We start from the raw sequence: 16181 nt of genomic DNA, 5'->3' as shown, positions 1-16181 counted from the left end.
AGGTCGCAAGATGCACTTTGGGCCCCACTTTGCGTTTGAACTGCAGGGGGAAACCCCCAAGCCTCAAAAGTGTGTGGGGTGTTTGTTTTTGGTCCCTTTCTCCTCTCCCCCAGCCCCAAATAAATCAAGTCCCCCTCCTCTCCGCCTCCTTCTCTTCCTAGCTAGCCCGATCCCACCCACCAAATGTCGCTTTGTTTCTCCGAAGAGCTCTGATCATTTCTCTCTGCGCCAGAGAAGGAGGGGGAGATGCAACTTCACAGAATCACAGGCTGGCAGAGTGGGAAGGGGTCGCCAGCGGTCATCTAGCCCAACCCGCTGCAAATGCAGGATTCGAACCCAGGACCCGGAGAGTCTGATTGCACGGCCAGCTCCCTTTCCATTTCCCCCTTGTTAATGTCTCCCATGCATGTTTCTGCCTAATACTAATAATAATATTAATATTAATATTAATAGAGGGGATTTGTGTGTGTGTGTTTTTGCTGCTCGATTTTCCAAGGGTTAAGATGAACGGAGCTCCCGTTGCTAGAGAGGAAAGCCATCGGGGGAGGAGTTTCCCTCCGTCTCCCAGTCCTTTTCCTGCCTGGCTCCTCACGTGGAGGGAAGCGGCTGATCTGCACCCCCCCCCCCGGTGCCCCCTCCCGGCGCTGCATCCGAGGCCGGATCCGGTGAGACACCCCACCCCCGACCCCTTTGTGCACTGGGCTGGAGGGGATCCCCTGGGCCGCAGGCAGGAGGATGCTAGGAGACCCACCCTCCCTGGGATGGGGTTGCAATTTGGGGTTGGGGGTATCAACCGATTGCTAGGGTGCAACTGGAAGGAAGCGAGACCCTCGCCCCCTTTCGCCCCGTGATCTACTTGGCAAGATCCGTTTCTGAACTAGAGATCCCAGGGAGCGCCGCTGGCTTTCTTTGCCTTCCCTGCCTCCGCTCTGCAAAGCCAGGAGAAGAGGGTCCTTTGCTTTTTTTCTGCGAGGCGGGGGGAACTTGCAGACTTTGCAAGATGCACACGCAGGGGACCTTCGGTCATGGAAATGCAGAGATGGGAGAGACCCGTGGGTCATAATAATAATAATAATAATAATAATAATAATAAAAATAATAAAATTTTCATTTATATCCCGCCCTCCCCAGGCGAAGCTGGGCTCAGAGCATAGCTGCCAACTTTTCCCTTTTTTTAAGGGAAATTTCCTTATTCCGAATAGAATTCCTTGCAAGAACAGGGAAGAGTTGACAGCTATGGCTCAGAGTGGCTAACAGCAGTAAAAGTAACACAGTTTGCAAGACGCACATGGAGGGGACCTTCGGTCATGGAAATGTAGAGATGTGAGGGACCCGTAGGTCATAATAATAATAATAATAATAATAATAATAATAATAATTTATTTATATCCCACCCTCCCCAGCCGAAGCCGGGCTCAGAGCATAGCTGGCAACTTTCCCCTTTTTTAAAGGGACATTCCCTTATTCCGAATAGGATTCCTCGCAAGAAAAGGGAAAAGTTGACAGGTATGGCTCAGAGCGGCTAACAGCAGTAAAAGTAACACAGTCACAATCAATTCATTCTAAAATCAATTCAGAGTCAAATTAATGGCAACCATTGGGCTAGAGTTCTATGAGGATTGCCGAAGGAGGGGGTCAGACTGTGCCTTGGCCAAAGGCCAGGCGGAACAGCTCTGTCTTGCAGGCCCTGAGGAAAGATGTCAAGTCCCGCAGGGCCCTAGTCTCTTGGGACAGAGCGTTCCACCAGATCGGGGCCACAGCCGAAGAAGCCCTGGCTCTGGTTGAGGCCAGCCTAACCTCCCTGTGGCCTGGGACCTCCAAGATGTTTTTATTTGAAGACCGTAAGGTCCTCCATGGGACATACCAGGAGAGGCGGTCCCGTAGGTACGAGGGTCCTAGGCCCGTATAGGGTCATCTAGCCTAACCCCCTGCAATGCAGGAAGCTCAGGTCGCTCATGCACAACAGACGACCGTCCAACCTCTGCTTAAACTCTCCACAAATGTGGAGGGGAGTCCGTAAGGCAGTTGGATGGTGTCTTGCGTGTCTCGTTCCAGCAACTGCATTGCATAGGGTTGGGCTAGATATGATACGATAATCTTTATTGTCCTTGTCCCATACAGAGCAACGAAATTCAAAAAATCTACATCAGACATTCAAAAACCAACAAGCCTGCTATCCCAGCCTGGTTAGCCCCCTAAAAACTCTGATACCCCATAATTAAATACAATATTCTCCCATAGAGACCACCTTACACTGCGTTTAAAACCAAAATCGCATTTGGATAGAAACTGTTTCTCAGGCGGCTAGTCCTAGTCTTAATAACCCTGTACCTTCTTCCAGAAGGCAGAAGCTGAAAGAGATCATTTCTGGGGTGCGCACTATCCTGCACTATCTCTGCAGCTTTCTTATGACACCTGGAAGCATAGATTTGATCCATGGTGGGAAGAGTGCACCCAGTTATTCTCTCCGCAGTCTTTACAACCCTGGACAGCATTGTTTTTCCCTGACCGTGCAGCTCCCAAACCACACACAGAGACCATAAGTTAATACACTCTCCACAGTACAATGGAAAAATGCCATCAACAGGTCCTTTGAGAGATTGTTTTTGCGGAGGCTTCTCAGAAAATATAACCTCTGCTGTGCTCTCTTCATCAGGTCTTTGCTGTTTTCTCCCCAGGTTAGGTCATCTCTCAACTCCATTCCCAGAAATCGAAACACCACCTGTTGCACGCACTTCCCCTCAATAATAAGTGGCTGAATATTCAATTTACATTTCCTAAAGTCCACAATAATCTCTTTGTTTTCCTTAAGGAGTAAGTTGTTTTCCCCGCACCACTCCCCCAACTGCTCAACTTCCTTCCTATAGGCTGCCTCTCCTCTCCAGCTGTGATTAAACCAAACACCGTTGTATCATCTGCAAACTTAATGATCTTATTACTGGGGTATTTGGGGGCACAGTCAGTAGATGACCATTGGTGCCCTTTCTAACTTTGCCATTCGGTGAACTCCTGCAGCCAAAATGGTGCCAAACGTCTCACTCTGCTTTCCAGACCTCCAGACACAAGCCTGCACCCTGGGGAGGTCACTTCAGTGCTGTGATTTGACTTCACCCCCGGATGCGCACTCCATTGCTTCTTGAGGCAAACAGATGCCCCAACACACACACACACACACAGAGAGAGAGAGAGAGAGAGAGAGAAGATGCTGCTGACAGGAGAAGAAAAGTATTTCTCTCCAGCTGACAGGAGATTTGGGACTCCTGATATCTCTACACCCACCCACCCACACACCCACCCACCCACACCCCCAAGACAGAGGCTGGAGATTTGGAGTTTTGCAAGTGGGGTTATGGTTCCAACAGCTGGAAACTGGGAGCTTTTTAATAGAATCATCATAATACAGTGGTACCTCGGGTTAAGAACTTAATTCATTCCAGAGGTCCATTCTTAACCTGAAACTGTTCTTAACCTGAAGCACCACTTTAGCTAATGGGGCCTCCCGCCGCTGCCTCGCAATTTCTGTTCTCATCCTGAGGTAAAGTTTTTAACCTGAGGTACTATTTCTGGGTTAGCGGAGTCTGTAACCTGAAGCATTTGTAACCTGAGGTACCACTGCAATAATAAATTATTATTTATACCCCGCCGGTACACCCAAGGTCATCTTGTTCAAGCCCTTGCAATGCAGGAATCCTGATCCGGTTTTCCTTGGCTGGGGCCAAACCACCAACGTGTCTAGTTAAAGTTTTGTGAACTGCAACCTGGAAGCAGATGTGGAGAGTTTCTCCCTTTGCAAATAAATATGGTCAAAGGAAGGGAGCATAGCTGTCAACATTTCCTTTTTTTAAGGGAAATTCCCTTATTCCGAATAGGATTCCTCGCAAGAAAAGGGGAAGGTTGACAGCTATGGAAAGGGGGGAGGGGAATCTAGAGGTGGTCCTGATCCAGACTTTGCATGAGGGATTTGGCACCTGACTTGGTTGTGATGAAGGTTTATGTTTTTGTTAATAAAAAAGGACATTGCGGGAACAGGCCAATGGTGTCATCTGGTCCAGAATCCTGTTCTCACAGTGGCCAACCAGTTGCTGGTGTTTTGTATGATTTGATGGTTGTTGTTTTTTACACCTGATTTTTTGAACACATTTTAAAATGAAATTGAATAGCCTGTGTTGTGCCTGAATATAATATCGAAGCACAGGTGGATGGAGGCGTGTTGTGTTTTCCTCTAGGCATTGTGCCTGTCTAATAATAGGATATGGACAAAGGGTCCCAGTTAGTGAGATGCAAGGATGTAGCGAATGGGCAATGGGATCAGTTGTGTGGGAAATGGAGCCTCCATATACAGCAGCAGCCTACCTGAACTCGGATGCAGCAAAGCGATGTTACTTTGATCTACTTGAAACCGTTAAAAATGTTCCCAACGAGAGCGAAAACACACCTTCATTAGTAATGTTGGTTTCAACAGCTTAATACACTGTCTGCAAGTCGGGGCAACACATGAAAAATCAGATCCTGGACCTGGTGATTTTGGAGCAGTTCCTGGCTGTCCTTCAGCGGAGATGGAGAACTGGGTCAGAGTATGTGGAGCAGAGTCCAGTTCCCAAATGGGGGCCTTGACTAAAAGTTTCCTCCTGAGTCAGGCAGAGCAGCAGGTGAGCGCAAAATTGCTGAACTCTTTCCGAAAGTCCCGCAAGGAGGAATGTGCCAAACCACAGAGACCTTTGCCTCTGTCCTTACTTTCCTCATAATCCTCACCGTTCATTGCTGTTTCAGCTCCAGGATCTGTTTGCAGAAGTGGCCACAGATTTCCACAGAGTAGGGAAGCTTCCCTCAGAGGCCAGAGACAGTCACCTACACAGGCAGTCTGTGCCAGAGAGTGACTTAGGTGACACCTCACTGGGTAAGTTTTAAATTGATCATTTTTTATTGATCATGCAAGAAATCAGGGTAGGTCTGGCCCAGGAGGCCTCTTTTGGCAGGGTCTCATCAACGTTCATGAAAAAAAAATCCTAAAGCCTTTAAATTTCATTTTTTGTGTCACACGCTGTTAACGAAAGCCCATAATTTATTTGCGTATTAAACTTTTTAAATTAGTAAATCTATTAAAGGTAAAGGTAAAGGTACCCCTGCCCGTACGGGCCAGTCTTGACAGACTTTAGGGTTGTGCGCTCATCTCACTCTAGAGGCCGGGAGCCAGCGCTGTCCGCAGACACTTCCGGGTCACGTGGCCAGCGTGACGAAGCTACTCTGGCGAGCTAGAGCCGCACACGGAAACGCCGTTTACCTTCCCGCTAGTAAGCGGTCCCTATTTATCTACTTGCACCCGGGGGTGCTTTCGAACTGCTAGGTTGGCAGGCGCTGGGACCGAGCAGCGGGAGCGCATCCCGCCGCGGGGATTCAAACCGCCGACCATGCAATCGGCAAGTCCTAGGCGCTGAGGTTTAACCCACAGCGCCACCCGCGTCCCACCCAGTAAATCTATTAACTGTGTGTTAAATATTACATATACAGTGGTACCTCTGGTTGCGAACGGGATCTGTTCCAGAGGCCCGTTCGCAACATAAAAAGAGTTCAACCCGCGGGTTGCGATTCGCCGCTTCCTCACATGCACGTGACGTCATTTTGCACTTCTGCGCATGTGCGAGTGGCGAAACCCGGAAGTAACCCTTTTCAGTACTTCTGGGTCGCCGCAGGATGTAACCTGAAAGAACGTAACATGAAGCGGACGTAACCTGAGGTATGACTGTATAATATTAAATCTATTGCGAACGCTTCAATCTTCAATATGGAAATCTAATTAAGTGTGTGGCCCCCTTATTCTACGTCAGAGTTCTCTTGCGGCCCATGAGAAGTTGACCGCCCCGCCGTAAAATCTGTGAGATGCATTTGATGTTTTCCCGAAATGGGGCACGGCCGCATGCTGGTTTTCAGACTTTTCCCCAGCTCAGAAAGGCGTTCCTTTGCGACCCCTTGGATTTCTCCACAAGAGGAAAAATGGGATAAGCTGTAGTTTTGCACAACTAATGCATAATGCAAAGGGACGTTCAAGATACATAGGGCAGGTGTGTTGTTTTGTGATGTCAACGCGGACCTAGAAATTTCCAAAGAATGCTTTAAATTAAAAGAAAAGAGAAATTTGTCATGCAGCCTCTGAGATTAACGTCTGCTCTGATGGCTTCCCGTCACCTTTCTCTCTCACAGGTGGTGGAATAATGCCAGCAACAACTCCTTGGGCATTTTTTCTTCATGGGGGAGCGGAAGAACCTGTACAAGCGACATTTCAGGTAGGTGGAAGCATCCCCGGGAAGGCTGCCAAGAGGAAGCCAAGTGCCTCTGCTCATCTCCCTGCATCTGAACGATTATCTGTCCTCCTTATACATTCATAGCATCTTAGAGTTGGAAGGGACCCAAGGGTAATAATAATAATAATAATAATAATAATAATAATAATAATTTATTATTTATACCCCACCCATCTGGCTGGGCCTCCCTAGCCACTCTGGGCAGCTTCCAACAAAATATTAAAATACAGTAAAGTGGTACCTCAGGTTAAGTACTTAATTTGTTCCGGAGGTCCGTTCTTAACCTGAAACTGTTCTTAACCTGAAGCACCACTTTAGCTAATGGGGCCTCCTGCTGCCGCCGCACCGCCACCACATGATTTCTGTTCTCATCCTGAAGCAAAGTTCTTAACCCGAGGTACTATTTCTGGGTTAGCGGAGTCTGTAACCTGAAGCGTATGTAACCCGAGGTACCACTGTAATGCATCAAACATTAAAAGCTTCCCTGAACAGGGCTGCCTTCAGATGTCTTCTAAAAGGCTGGTAGTTGTTGTTCTCTTTGACATCTGGTGGGGGCGTTCCACAGGTCGGGTGCCACCACCGAGAAGGCCCTCTGCCTGGTTCCCTGTAACTTGGCTTCTCACAGGGAGGGAACCACCAAAAGGCCCTCAGAGCTGGGCCTCAGTGTCTGGGCTGAATGATGGGGGTGGAAACGCTCCTTCAGGGATACTGGATCGCGGATCGAGTCCACCCCCCCTGCAATGCAGGAATCTCATCGCTTCTTTCTAGGCTGCCCACCGAGGAGGCTGCGAATGCCACTCGAACAGTCATGCAGAATAATACCCAGACACTTCTCTCTCTCTCTCTCTCTCTCTCTCTCTCTCTCTCATTTTTATTAAATTTACTGTTTTACAATTTAAAAGATTCATTTAAACAAGCTTGAAATATCAATGACTTCCCTTCCTCTCTTTCCATGGTTCATTTTACATAGCATAAATCCCTGCATATTTTATATAAACTCAAGCATTCAGTATTCCGTTATTACTTCCATCAAAACTTATTTGCACTGCTGAATTTATCTCAATGTTGCCAACGTTTCCAAGTGTACACAATTCCCCCCCCCATATATTCAATAAACATTTTCCAATCTTCTTTAAACGTATGTTCTTCTAGTTCTCTTATTCTACGTGTTACGTCTGCGAGCTGCGCATATTTTGGCAGCTTAAGTTGCCATTCTTCTTTGGCTGGGACCTCGCTCCGTTTCCATTTTGGGGCTAACCAAACATGGTCTGCAGTAGTGGCATACTTAAATAACCTTTTTTGACATCTGGGCATTTCCATTTGAATTATCCCCAACAGAAAGGACTCTGATTTTTTGGGGGAAGTGCTTTTAAACGTTTTTTTCAATTCATTATAAATTATTTCCCAATTCCCTATAACCTTTTACATGTCCACCACATATGAAACGACGTTCCCGCTACCTCTTTGCATCTCGCTTATCTGATTCAATATTATACATCTTAGCATGTCTAAAGGTAAAGGTAAAGGACCTCTGACCGTTAAGTCCAGTCACGGATGGCTCTGGGGTTGCGGCGCTCATCTCACTCTACAGGCCGAGGGAGCCAGCGTTTTCCGCAGCCAGCTTCCGGGTCATGTGGCCAGCATGACTAAGCCGCTTCTGGCGAACCAGAGCAGCGCATGGAAACGCCGTTTTCCTTCCCGCCAGAGCGGTACCTATTTATCTACTTGTGCTGGCATGCTTTTGAACTGCTAGGTTGGCAGGAGCAGGGACCAAGCAAAGGGAGCTCACCCTGTCGCGGGGATTCGAACCGCAGACCTTCTGATGAGCAAGCCCTAGGCTCTGTGGTTTAGACCACAGCGCCACCCGCATCCCATCCGCCACCCGCGCATGCCTACTCAGAGTCAAACACCACCTGTAAATCATTTTCAAATAGTTCTCCTTCAGGGAATAACATGCTGTAAACTTCAGCCACTTTTCCTTGTTGAGTCTTCTGGATTTTGCAAGTAGAGAATTGTGACATTGTCTGCGAAAGGGCCAATGTTTTCCTTTTCTTTTCAGGCCCAAATTTATTTTGAGGACGTGGCAGTGTATTTCACAGCAGAGGAATGGGCTCTGCTGGATTCTGACCAGAGAGCTCTGCACAGAGAAGTCATGGAGGAGAATTATCTTCTCGTCGCCTGTCTCGGTAAGACGTTGTGTCTTCAGCTCTTTCACTGGTTGTGTTTGTGTAAATGGTTGTAGGGCTTCTATTGCATTTGGACCTCGCTTTGGATCCTTTCCCTAGTGCAGTCTTCTTCAACCTTGGATCCCCAAATGTTGGACTACAACTCCCACCATCCCTGACCAGCCCATCTAAGATAGCTGGGGATGATGGGGGTTGTAGTCCATCAATCTTGGCAGAACCAAGGTTGAAAAACATTTCCTTAGTGGATGATGGTAGTTATTTAAAGTGCATGTGATTGTTCTTAACTAGCTTTGCAATGTTTTTAAGGATATTTTTATTGACATGTTTGCCACCTATGGCTCTCTTGGGGAAGAAGGGTGGAAAATAAACCAAAGGAATAATAATTATTATGTCCCTCCGTGAGTGACCCTCATGGTCCCTTCCGATTCTATGATTCTATTCTATTCCTCATTACGTCCATGAATTATTATTATTTTTACATGTCGACAGGACACTTCTTGTATACGAGGACGTGTTGCCATCCTTGTAGCTGGTGGAAATGCATATTTCGGTCGGCGGCATTTGCAAATTTTTTTTTTCCTCCCCAAAACTTCTGGTGTGTGTTGCGTTCCCAAAGCAAGGAAGGATTGGACCCTGATTAATAAAATACACACGAGGCTTGACCAGCAAGACTCTGGGAGGAGTTGCCAATAATAATCTGTCACACCCTGGCCCAGGCCCCTTTTATTAACAAAAGAACTTATAACACAGTGCTTGTAAGAACCAATCAGATGTCCTCTGAGCATTTCAAAAACATCCCCACGTGGGACAAAGTTAGATCAGAGAAATCCTTTTAACTACAAAGAAACTATTTCCTACTTGAGCATGCATACATGGTTCGGAGTAAATAAAATAGGAATCAAGGAGGAATGCATTTAGTACCCCCGGAGGTCATAAACAACAGTAAACAGGAGATGAAGGATGGCAATGAAAAATAGTACTTACCATCTCCTTGTGAACTCTCTTCCTGGCCCTTAAAGGTAAAGTTAAAGGGACCCCTGACCATTAGGTTCAGTCGTGACTGACTCTGGGGTTGCAGCGCTCATCTTGCTTTGTTGGCCGAGTGAGTCGGCGTACAGCTTCTGGGTCATGTGGCCAGCATGACTAAGCCGCTTCTGGCGAACCAGAGCAGCGCACGGAAACGCTGTTTACCTTCCCGCCGGAGTGGTACCTATTTATCTACTTGCACTTTGACGTGCTTTCGAACTGCTAGGTTGGCAGGAGCTGGGACCAAGCAACGAGAGCTCACCCCGTCACGGGGATTCAAACTGCCGACCTTCTGATTGGCAAGTCCTAGGCTCTGTGGTCTAACCCACAGCGCCACCCACATCCTCGCCCTTAAGATCTACCTAAAGATTAACAAATCTACATCAAAGTAACCTACTATCTTTATGGCTCAGGATGCCTGGTGAAGCAACCAGTCCGTGTTTAAGAATGCTTATACGTGACTGTCAGGCAGAGAGAAAGAAAATGACAGAGGTGCAGAGGCTTGTGGGATTCAATCAGAAATTATTGTCAATGAATCCAGCCCAGTCAAAGCAATGCTTTCATCGCTGGCACAATGGCGTGCTCCATTTTTCATAATTCTTCATAGCAATCCAACCTGACCCCCGCAGTGTGCAAATGTTTCACCACTGTAGATGTTGTCGCTCCATTGAGAAGGGCTTTCGCCCAAGCGGCAGAGCATCAGTTTTGCCTGCAGAAGGTCTCCGGTTCAATCTTGGCCGTCTTCAGGTAGGGCTCAGAAAGACCCCAGCTTGAAACCTTGGAGAGATGATGTCTTCCCTACTATCTTTGTCTCTCACAGGTGACAGGATGATGCTGGCAAGACCCCCTCAGCCGTCCCTTCCTCGCGCTGGAGGGGAAGCAGTTGCTGTTGCAAACGATCAGGTATGGATCAGGGAAGAATCATTGGGGAGAAGGAGGAGCCTTCTCATCTCCCTGGTCCGGATGGAAATTCTCTCCTCATCTTTGCTTCTGTCAGAGCTGCCCAAGAGAAAGGCAGTGATCTATAATGAATTGAAAAGGATGTTTAAAATAACGGTCATAAAAAATAAAATAAAAACACCCATAAGCTTTACTTTTGGGAATTATAGAGACAGAACGACCTAAACTGTATAGAAATTTATTTATTTGTGCTGCTACAGCGGCAAGAATGTTACTTGCCCCCAATATGGAAAGAAGTCCCAGCAAAGGAAGAATGGATACAAAAACTTAAGGAATATGTGGAAATGGCAAAACTTACCGGAAGAATAAAAAATCGAGATAACAAACTTCTTTATATAAAAGAATGGAAATGGTTTATTGAACATTTACAGATAAATTGCAAACAGATAAGAACATTGGCAGGATTATTGTAATAACCTGCAGTATATATTTAAAGTAGATTAATAAATGAGCAAATTAAGTTAATTGGGATATGCAGAAGATATTAAAAATAAATTTAAGGAACTGCAGAAAGAGCATAGCTGTCAATGTTTCCCTTTTTTTAAGGGAAATTCCCTTATTCCGAATAGGATTCCTCGCAAGAAAAGGGAAAAGTTGAGAGCTATGAGAAAGAGGGGGAAGGAAGTCAAGCTTTGAAATGTCGAAATGATTGTAAAATTAGTGAAATGTATATTATTATTATTATTATTATTATTAAACCTGAAAAGTATAAGTTAAGAGAGAGAGAGGGAGAGAGAAAGGCTGTGAAGGCCTCCTCAGAAGGTTTAACTTCTGTGGGATAATACACAGCCGTTCTCCCCTGATGAGACTTCTGGGTTTTGCTAGCAGACGCTCTTAATTTCTGTCAAGACACAAATGTTTCCTTCTCTTTCAGGGTCCGTGGTCCTTTGAGGCTGTGTCTGTGTATTTCACTGAGGAGGAGTGGGCTCTCCTGGATCCTGACCAGAGAGCTCTTCATAGGGATGTCATGGAGGAGAATTATCGCCTCGTCACCTCTCTCAGTAAGACTTTCTTAAGGCCAGTCAAGAGATGGTAAAATGTGTAACTGACGGGCAGCCCATCTAAATTGGAATCTTTTGAAAATATGAAGTGGTTTATAAATGCTTTTATATATACAGGCTTGACTACTGTAATTTGCTCTACACGGGGCTGCCCTTGAAGCTGTCCCAGAAACTCCAGTGGGTGCAGAATGCTGCAGCGAGGCCCCTCACGGGGTCCCTGCCATGGGAGCATATTCACCCAGTGCTTTACCAGTTGCACTGGCTCCCGGTGGAGTACAGGGTCAGATTTAAGGTGCTGCTTTTGACCTTTAAAGCCCTTCACGGCCTAGGACCCTCGTACCTATGGGACCGCCTCTCCCGGTATGCCCCACGGAGGACCTTAAGGTCCATAAATAGCAACACCCTAGAGGTTCCGGGCTCTAAGGAAGTCAGATTAGCCTCAACCAGAGCCAGGGCCTTTTCAACACTGGCTCCGGCCTGGTGGAACGCTCTGTCTCATGAGACCGGGGCCCTGCAGGATCTGATTTCTTTCCGCAGGGCCTGTAAGACAGAGTTGCTCCGCCTGGCCTTTGGCTTGGAATCAACTTGATTCCCTCCCCCTCTTTTCCTTTTTCCTTCTGTGATGGAACTCCTAATTGGGGACTTCCCTGGCTTTTTTCTGGCCCATGTAGGACCAGTCTGGATAGTTGGCCTTGGTGGAGATTTGACGTTTTCATCCCCAAAAAGTTTTTTGATTTGAGTTTCTACTGAAATGAGGCTGCATTTTAATGTTGTATTTTAATCTTGTTTTTAAGTTGTATTTTAATCAATTGTTTTTATACTTGGTGCTAGCCGCCCTGAGCCCGGTCTTGGCTAGGGAGGGTGGGGTATAAATAAAATTGATGATGATGATGATGATGATGACTTCATGTCTTACTGCAGGCCACAAATGGGAAGCCAGGAATACGGGAGACGTATGTTGGATGTCGGCAGGAAGGGACACACATAAAAATGAGGAACAACTGAGAAAGAAGACTGAAGCAGATCAGAACAGGTGGAATATATCCTCTGCTACTCAGGGCAGTGGCTACCCTGAAATTGTGATCATAGAAGAAGAAGAGGAAGAGGAAGAGGAAAAGGATAAATACTGTGTGTATCCGAAATTGGAATGTGAAGCCCATTGCCAAATCCACACTGGGGAGAAACCATATCAGTGCAGAGAATGCGGAAAGACATTCAGTCAGAAGATGTATCTTACTACTCATAAAAGAATTCATACAGGGGAGAAGCCATATAAGTGCTTGGAATGTGGAAAGGGCTTCAGCCAGAAGATACACCTAACTTTCCACCAAAGAATTCATACAGGGGAAAAACCATACCAGTGCTTGGAATGCGGGAAGAGCTTCATCAGAAGTTCAAACCTCACTTTGCATCAAAGAATCCACACAGGGGAGAAGCCATATCAGTGCTTGGAATGTGGGAAAAGTTTCATTAGAAGCACAAACCTTACTTTGCACCAGAGAATCCACACGGGTGAGAAGCCGTATCAGTGTGTGGAATGTGGAAAGAGCTTCAGCCAACGTTGTAGCCTTACTTCTCATCAGAGAATCCACACAGGGGAGAAACCGTTTGAGTGTCTGGAATGTGGGAAGAGTTTCACGCATAAGATAAGTTTCACTTATCATCAAACGACTCACACAGGGGAGAAACCATATCAGTGCGTGGAATGTGGGAAGAGCTTCAGTCAACGTTGCACCCTGACTTCTCATCAGAGAATCCACAGGGTGGAGAAACCATATAAATGCCTGGAATGTGGAAAGGGCTTTACGTGGAAGATAGGCCTCGCTGCTCATCAAACAACTCATACAGGGGAGAAACCATATCGGTGCTTAGAGTGTGGAAAGAGCTTCAGCCATAAGGGGAGCCTCACGTATCATCAGAGAATCCACACAGGGGAGAAGCCATATCAGTGCATGGAATGTGGGAAGAGCTTCAGTCACCGATGCACCCTAACTTCTCATCAGAGAATCCACACAGGAGAGAAACCATATCAGTGCCTCGAATGCGGAAAGAGCTTTAAAGAGAAGAGCAGGCTCACTTTTCACCGAAGGACTCACACTGGGGAGAAGCCGTACAAATGCTTGGAATGCGGAAAGGGCTTCACGCAGAAGATAGGCCTCTCTGCTCACCAGACAGCTCATACAGGGCAGAAACCGTATACCTGCTTGGAATGTGGAAACGGCTTCACGAGAAGATCAAGCCTTAATCTGCATCAGAGAAGTCACAGCGGCGAGAAGCCATATCAATGCCCCGAGTGTGGAAAAAGCTTCACTAGACGGTCCGGTCTGAATTTGCATCAAAGAACTCACACGGCGGTGAAATCGTATAAGTGCTTAGAGTGTGGAAATAACTACAATAATAAGATAAACCTCACGTATCATCAGAGAACTCACAGAAGCGATTTGAATATGCAGCAAAATCTTGTATCCCACGTGAAACAGGAGTTTGATTGTGAGGACCCACATCGGACATGCACTGTATAAATGAATGCTAAGCAGGGAGCAACATACTGTACCTATCCTGAACAATGACAGCAAGGGAACTGAAGCATTTTCTTTTAGCTTTGCTCCTTTTCTAATACAAAATGTGAAATCACTGCTGCTCCCCTCTGCCCTCCCCATCCATCCTTCCTCTCCTGAGCACGTAGTGATGCTTCCATGTGGGAGCATTCAGCTCCTATGTGTGGTCGGCGCTGGCCAAAGGATCTGCCCAAGGGCATTTCCAAAATGCGTTGCCTCCTGGTAACGGATTTTGGGACATGTTGGGGGGGCTCACTATCTGGAGGATGATATAACCAAGGCTCCCATGTCTGCTCAGGTGTCTGCGTATTGGGAGGAGGGGAAAGGGGGAAGACAAAAAAGGAAGACAGAGCATAGCCATCAACACAGTCTCTAGCTAAAAATGCATTAAAAGAATACTTTGAATTGAATAAAAATCAAGTTGATGACGTAAGGGCACTCTGGGATGCTGGTAAAGCAGTGATCAGGGGATGTTTCATAAAACAAGGCATAAGAATAAAAAAGGAAAGCGAAAAGGAAAAAAAACAAAATTAATGGAAGAAATAAGGAAAAAAGAAAAAGAGCAAATCAAACAACCAAATAATGATATAATTAAAAAACAAATGAGGCTACTACAGACAGAATATATGTGCAAAATAGAACTGGAAGTGGAGTGGAATGTGGAAACAAAATAATTTTGAGTTTGCCAATAAACCGGGAAAATACCTGGCGTGGCAACTGAGAAAGAGGCAAAATCCAAGACAAATAAATAGAATAAAAATAGGAGAGGAAATTATAGGTGATCCAAAAGTAATAATACAAAAATTTGAAACATATTATGAAAATTTATACAAAAAAGATAATGAGGCAGAAGAAGTAGACAACTTCCTGTACCAACAGAAAGGAAGCTGCATAAAAACCCACAAGGAGGATGAGTTTTAATTCTACTGGATCAGATCTTTACCCCACAAAAATGCACAGCGTCTAAATGTGGGTGGTGGTCTTTTGCTGTACGTGTTTTCTATGTATCTGCAGCTGGGCGCTTTCTTCCTCTCTGCCCACTTTCTCCACACGCAAAAGTCACAGATCCGGTGCTTGCCAGCACTGTCATAGACCAACAATGGGGATCTGAGACATGGATCAGTATGGAACCAGATTATCATTATAGGGGGGTCTCTCCCTGGAACAACCACTGTATTATAAGCAATGTCTCTGTCAGTGGTGGTGTTGATCGGCGCTGGATCTGTGATTTTAAGGGTTGGTTTGCAGCTAAGGGACCTTTAACTTAATGGCTGTTTGTTAAAAGGAAATGTGTCTCATTCAGTAATCATGCAAGTTGGAGATGGTCCATTTCTGGCTTAGAGATTTTCATTTTGAGCAAGGAAGCCTTTTGTTGAATGACGACATGCCCCAGAGCCACTATTATATGATAACACTGATGCCCCTATCTCTAAATCCCAGAGGTACCTAAAGGCATAAAAAAAATTGAGACCCCTGCCAGAGTTATTTCCAGGCTTCAAATGGAAGATGAACACACAGCCCCTCCATCTGTTTGATTGAATATTTTTCTATGCACACAGGTGTCTCAGTGTAAATATTGGGCTTGGTGGTGGATATTCTCCGTTAAGTGTTTCTTGCCTTGCAAAACTCTGTGATTAACATCCCATTTGTTTTTGTAAATGCGTTAGGAAGAAATGTTAAAGGTGCACACGTGCAGATATCAAAAAAACCAAGACCACACAAACAGAGATTTGTGTGCACAGCCCGAATATCAAAAAACATAGCGAGAGTTGAAACATCTCATGTTGTAGTTGGGAGCTTTTTCCTTTGTCTTCTGTTGGTGTGTTTTTTACTACAATCTAGGTGTTTTATAGATTATAAAAACAACTCCTCACGACTCAGTGTTTGTTCTCTTTCCATGAGTTTCACTCAGTAGAGTCGCAAGGGAGAGGATGTGCCCTGAGAACTGGTGTTGAGAATTTTGTAAGTTAACAGCCAGGTCTGTGTGTTCTCCATGCTTAACAAATAAAAGAAATCAGCGTACACAAGCTGTATTTCTCTAAAAAGAGCACCGTTTCGCAGAATCTGTTAATGTTTCCCAGTTCCCTGAGTGCCTAAGCTTTCTTTCCTGTACCTTCTGTTCTCATTTCACAGTCCACCCGCTTCCAAGTG

At 45.8% G+C, this 16181-nt stretch overlaps 1 protein-coding gene across 2 annotated transcripts; it reads left to right on the top strand.

Annotated features, from left to right (window-relative positions):
* The first annotated feature begins 544 nt into the window (after positions 1-544).
* Positions 545-15906, top strand: LOC308469442 (uncharacterized protein). 2 transcript variants are annotated; one of them, XM_080991917.1, is made up of 8 exons: positions 545-665; positions 4463-4649; positions 4771-4897; positions 6199-6281; positions 8359-8485; positions 10332-10414; positions 11346-11472; positions 12394-15906. In XM_080991917.1, exons 2-8 carry the CDS (start codon positions 4557-4559, stop codon positions 13992-13994), a joined length of 2241 nt encoding a protein of 746 aa, XP_080848043.1. In that variant the 5' UTR covers positions 545-665; positions 4463-4556; the 3' UTR covers positions 13995-15906. The 2 variants fall into 2 exon arrangements, with proteins under 2 accessions (XP_080848043.1, XP_080848044.1); XM_080991918.1 differs by lacking the exons at positions 545-665; positions 4771-4897 and having other exon boundaries at positions 4549-4649.
* The last annotated feature ends 275 nt before the right edge of the window (positions 15907-16181 follow it).

Source organism: Podarcis pityusensis (assembly GCF_964106645.2).
Source record: "Podarcis pityusensis genome assembly, chromosome: 2".
NCBI classification, from domain to species: Eukaryota; Metazoa; Chordata; class Lepidosauria; order Squamata; family Lacertidae; genus Podarcis; species Podarcis pityusensis.
This window is presented reverse-complemented; position numbering and strand designations above follow the sequence as displayed.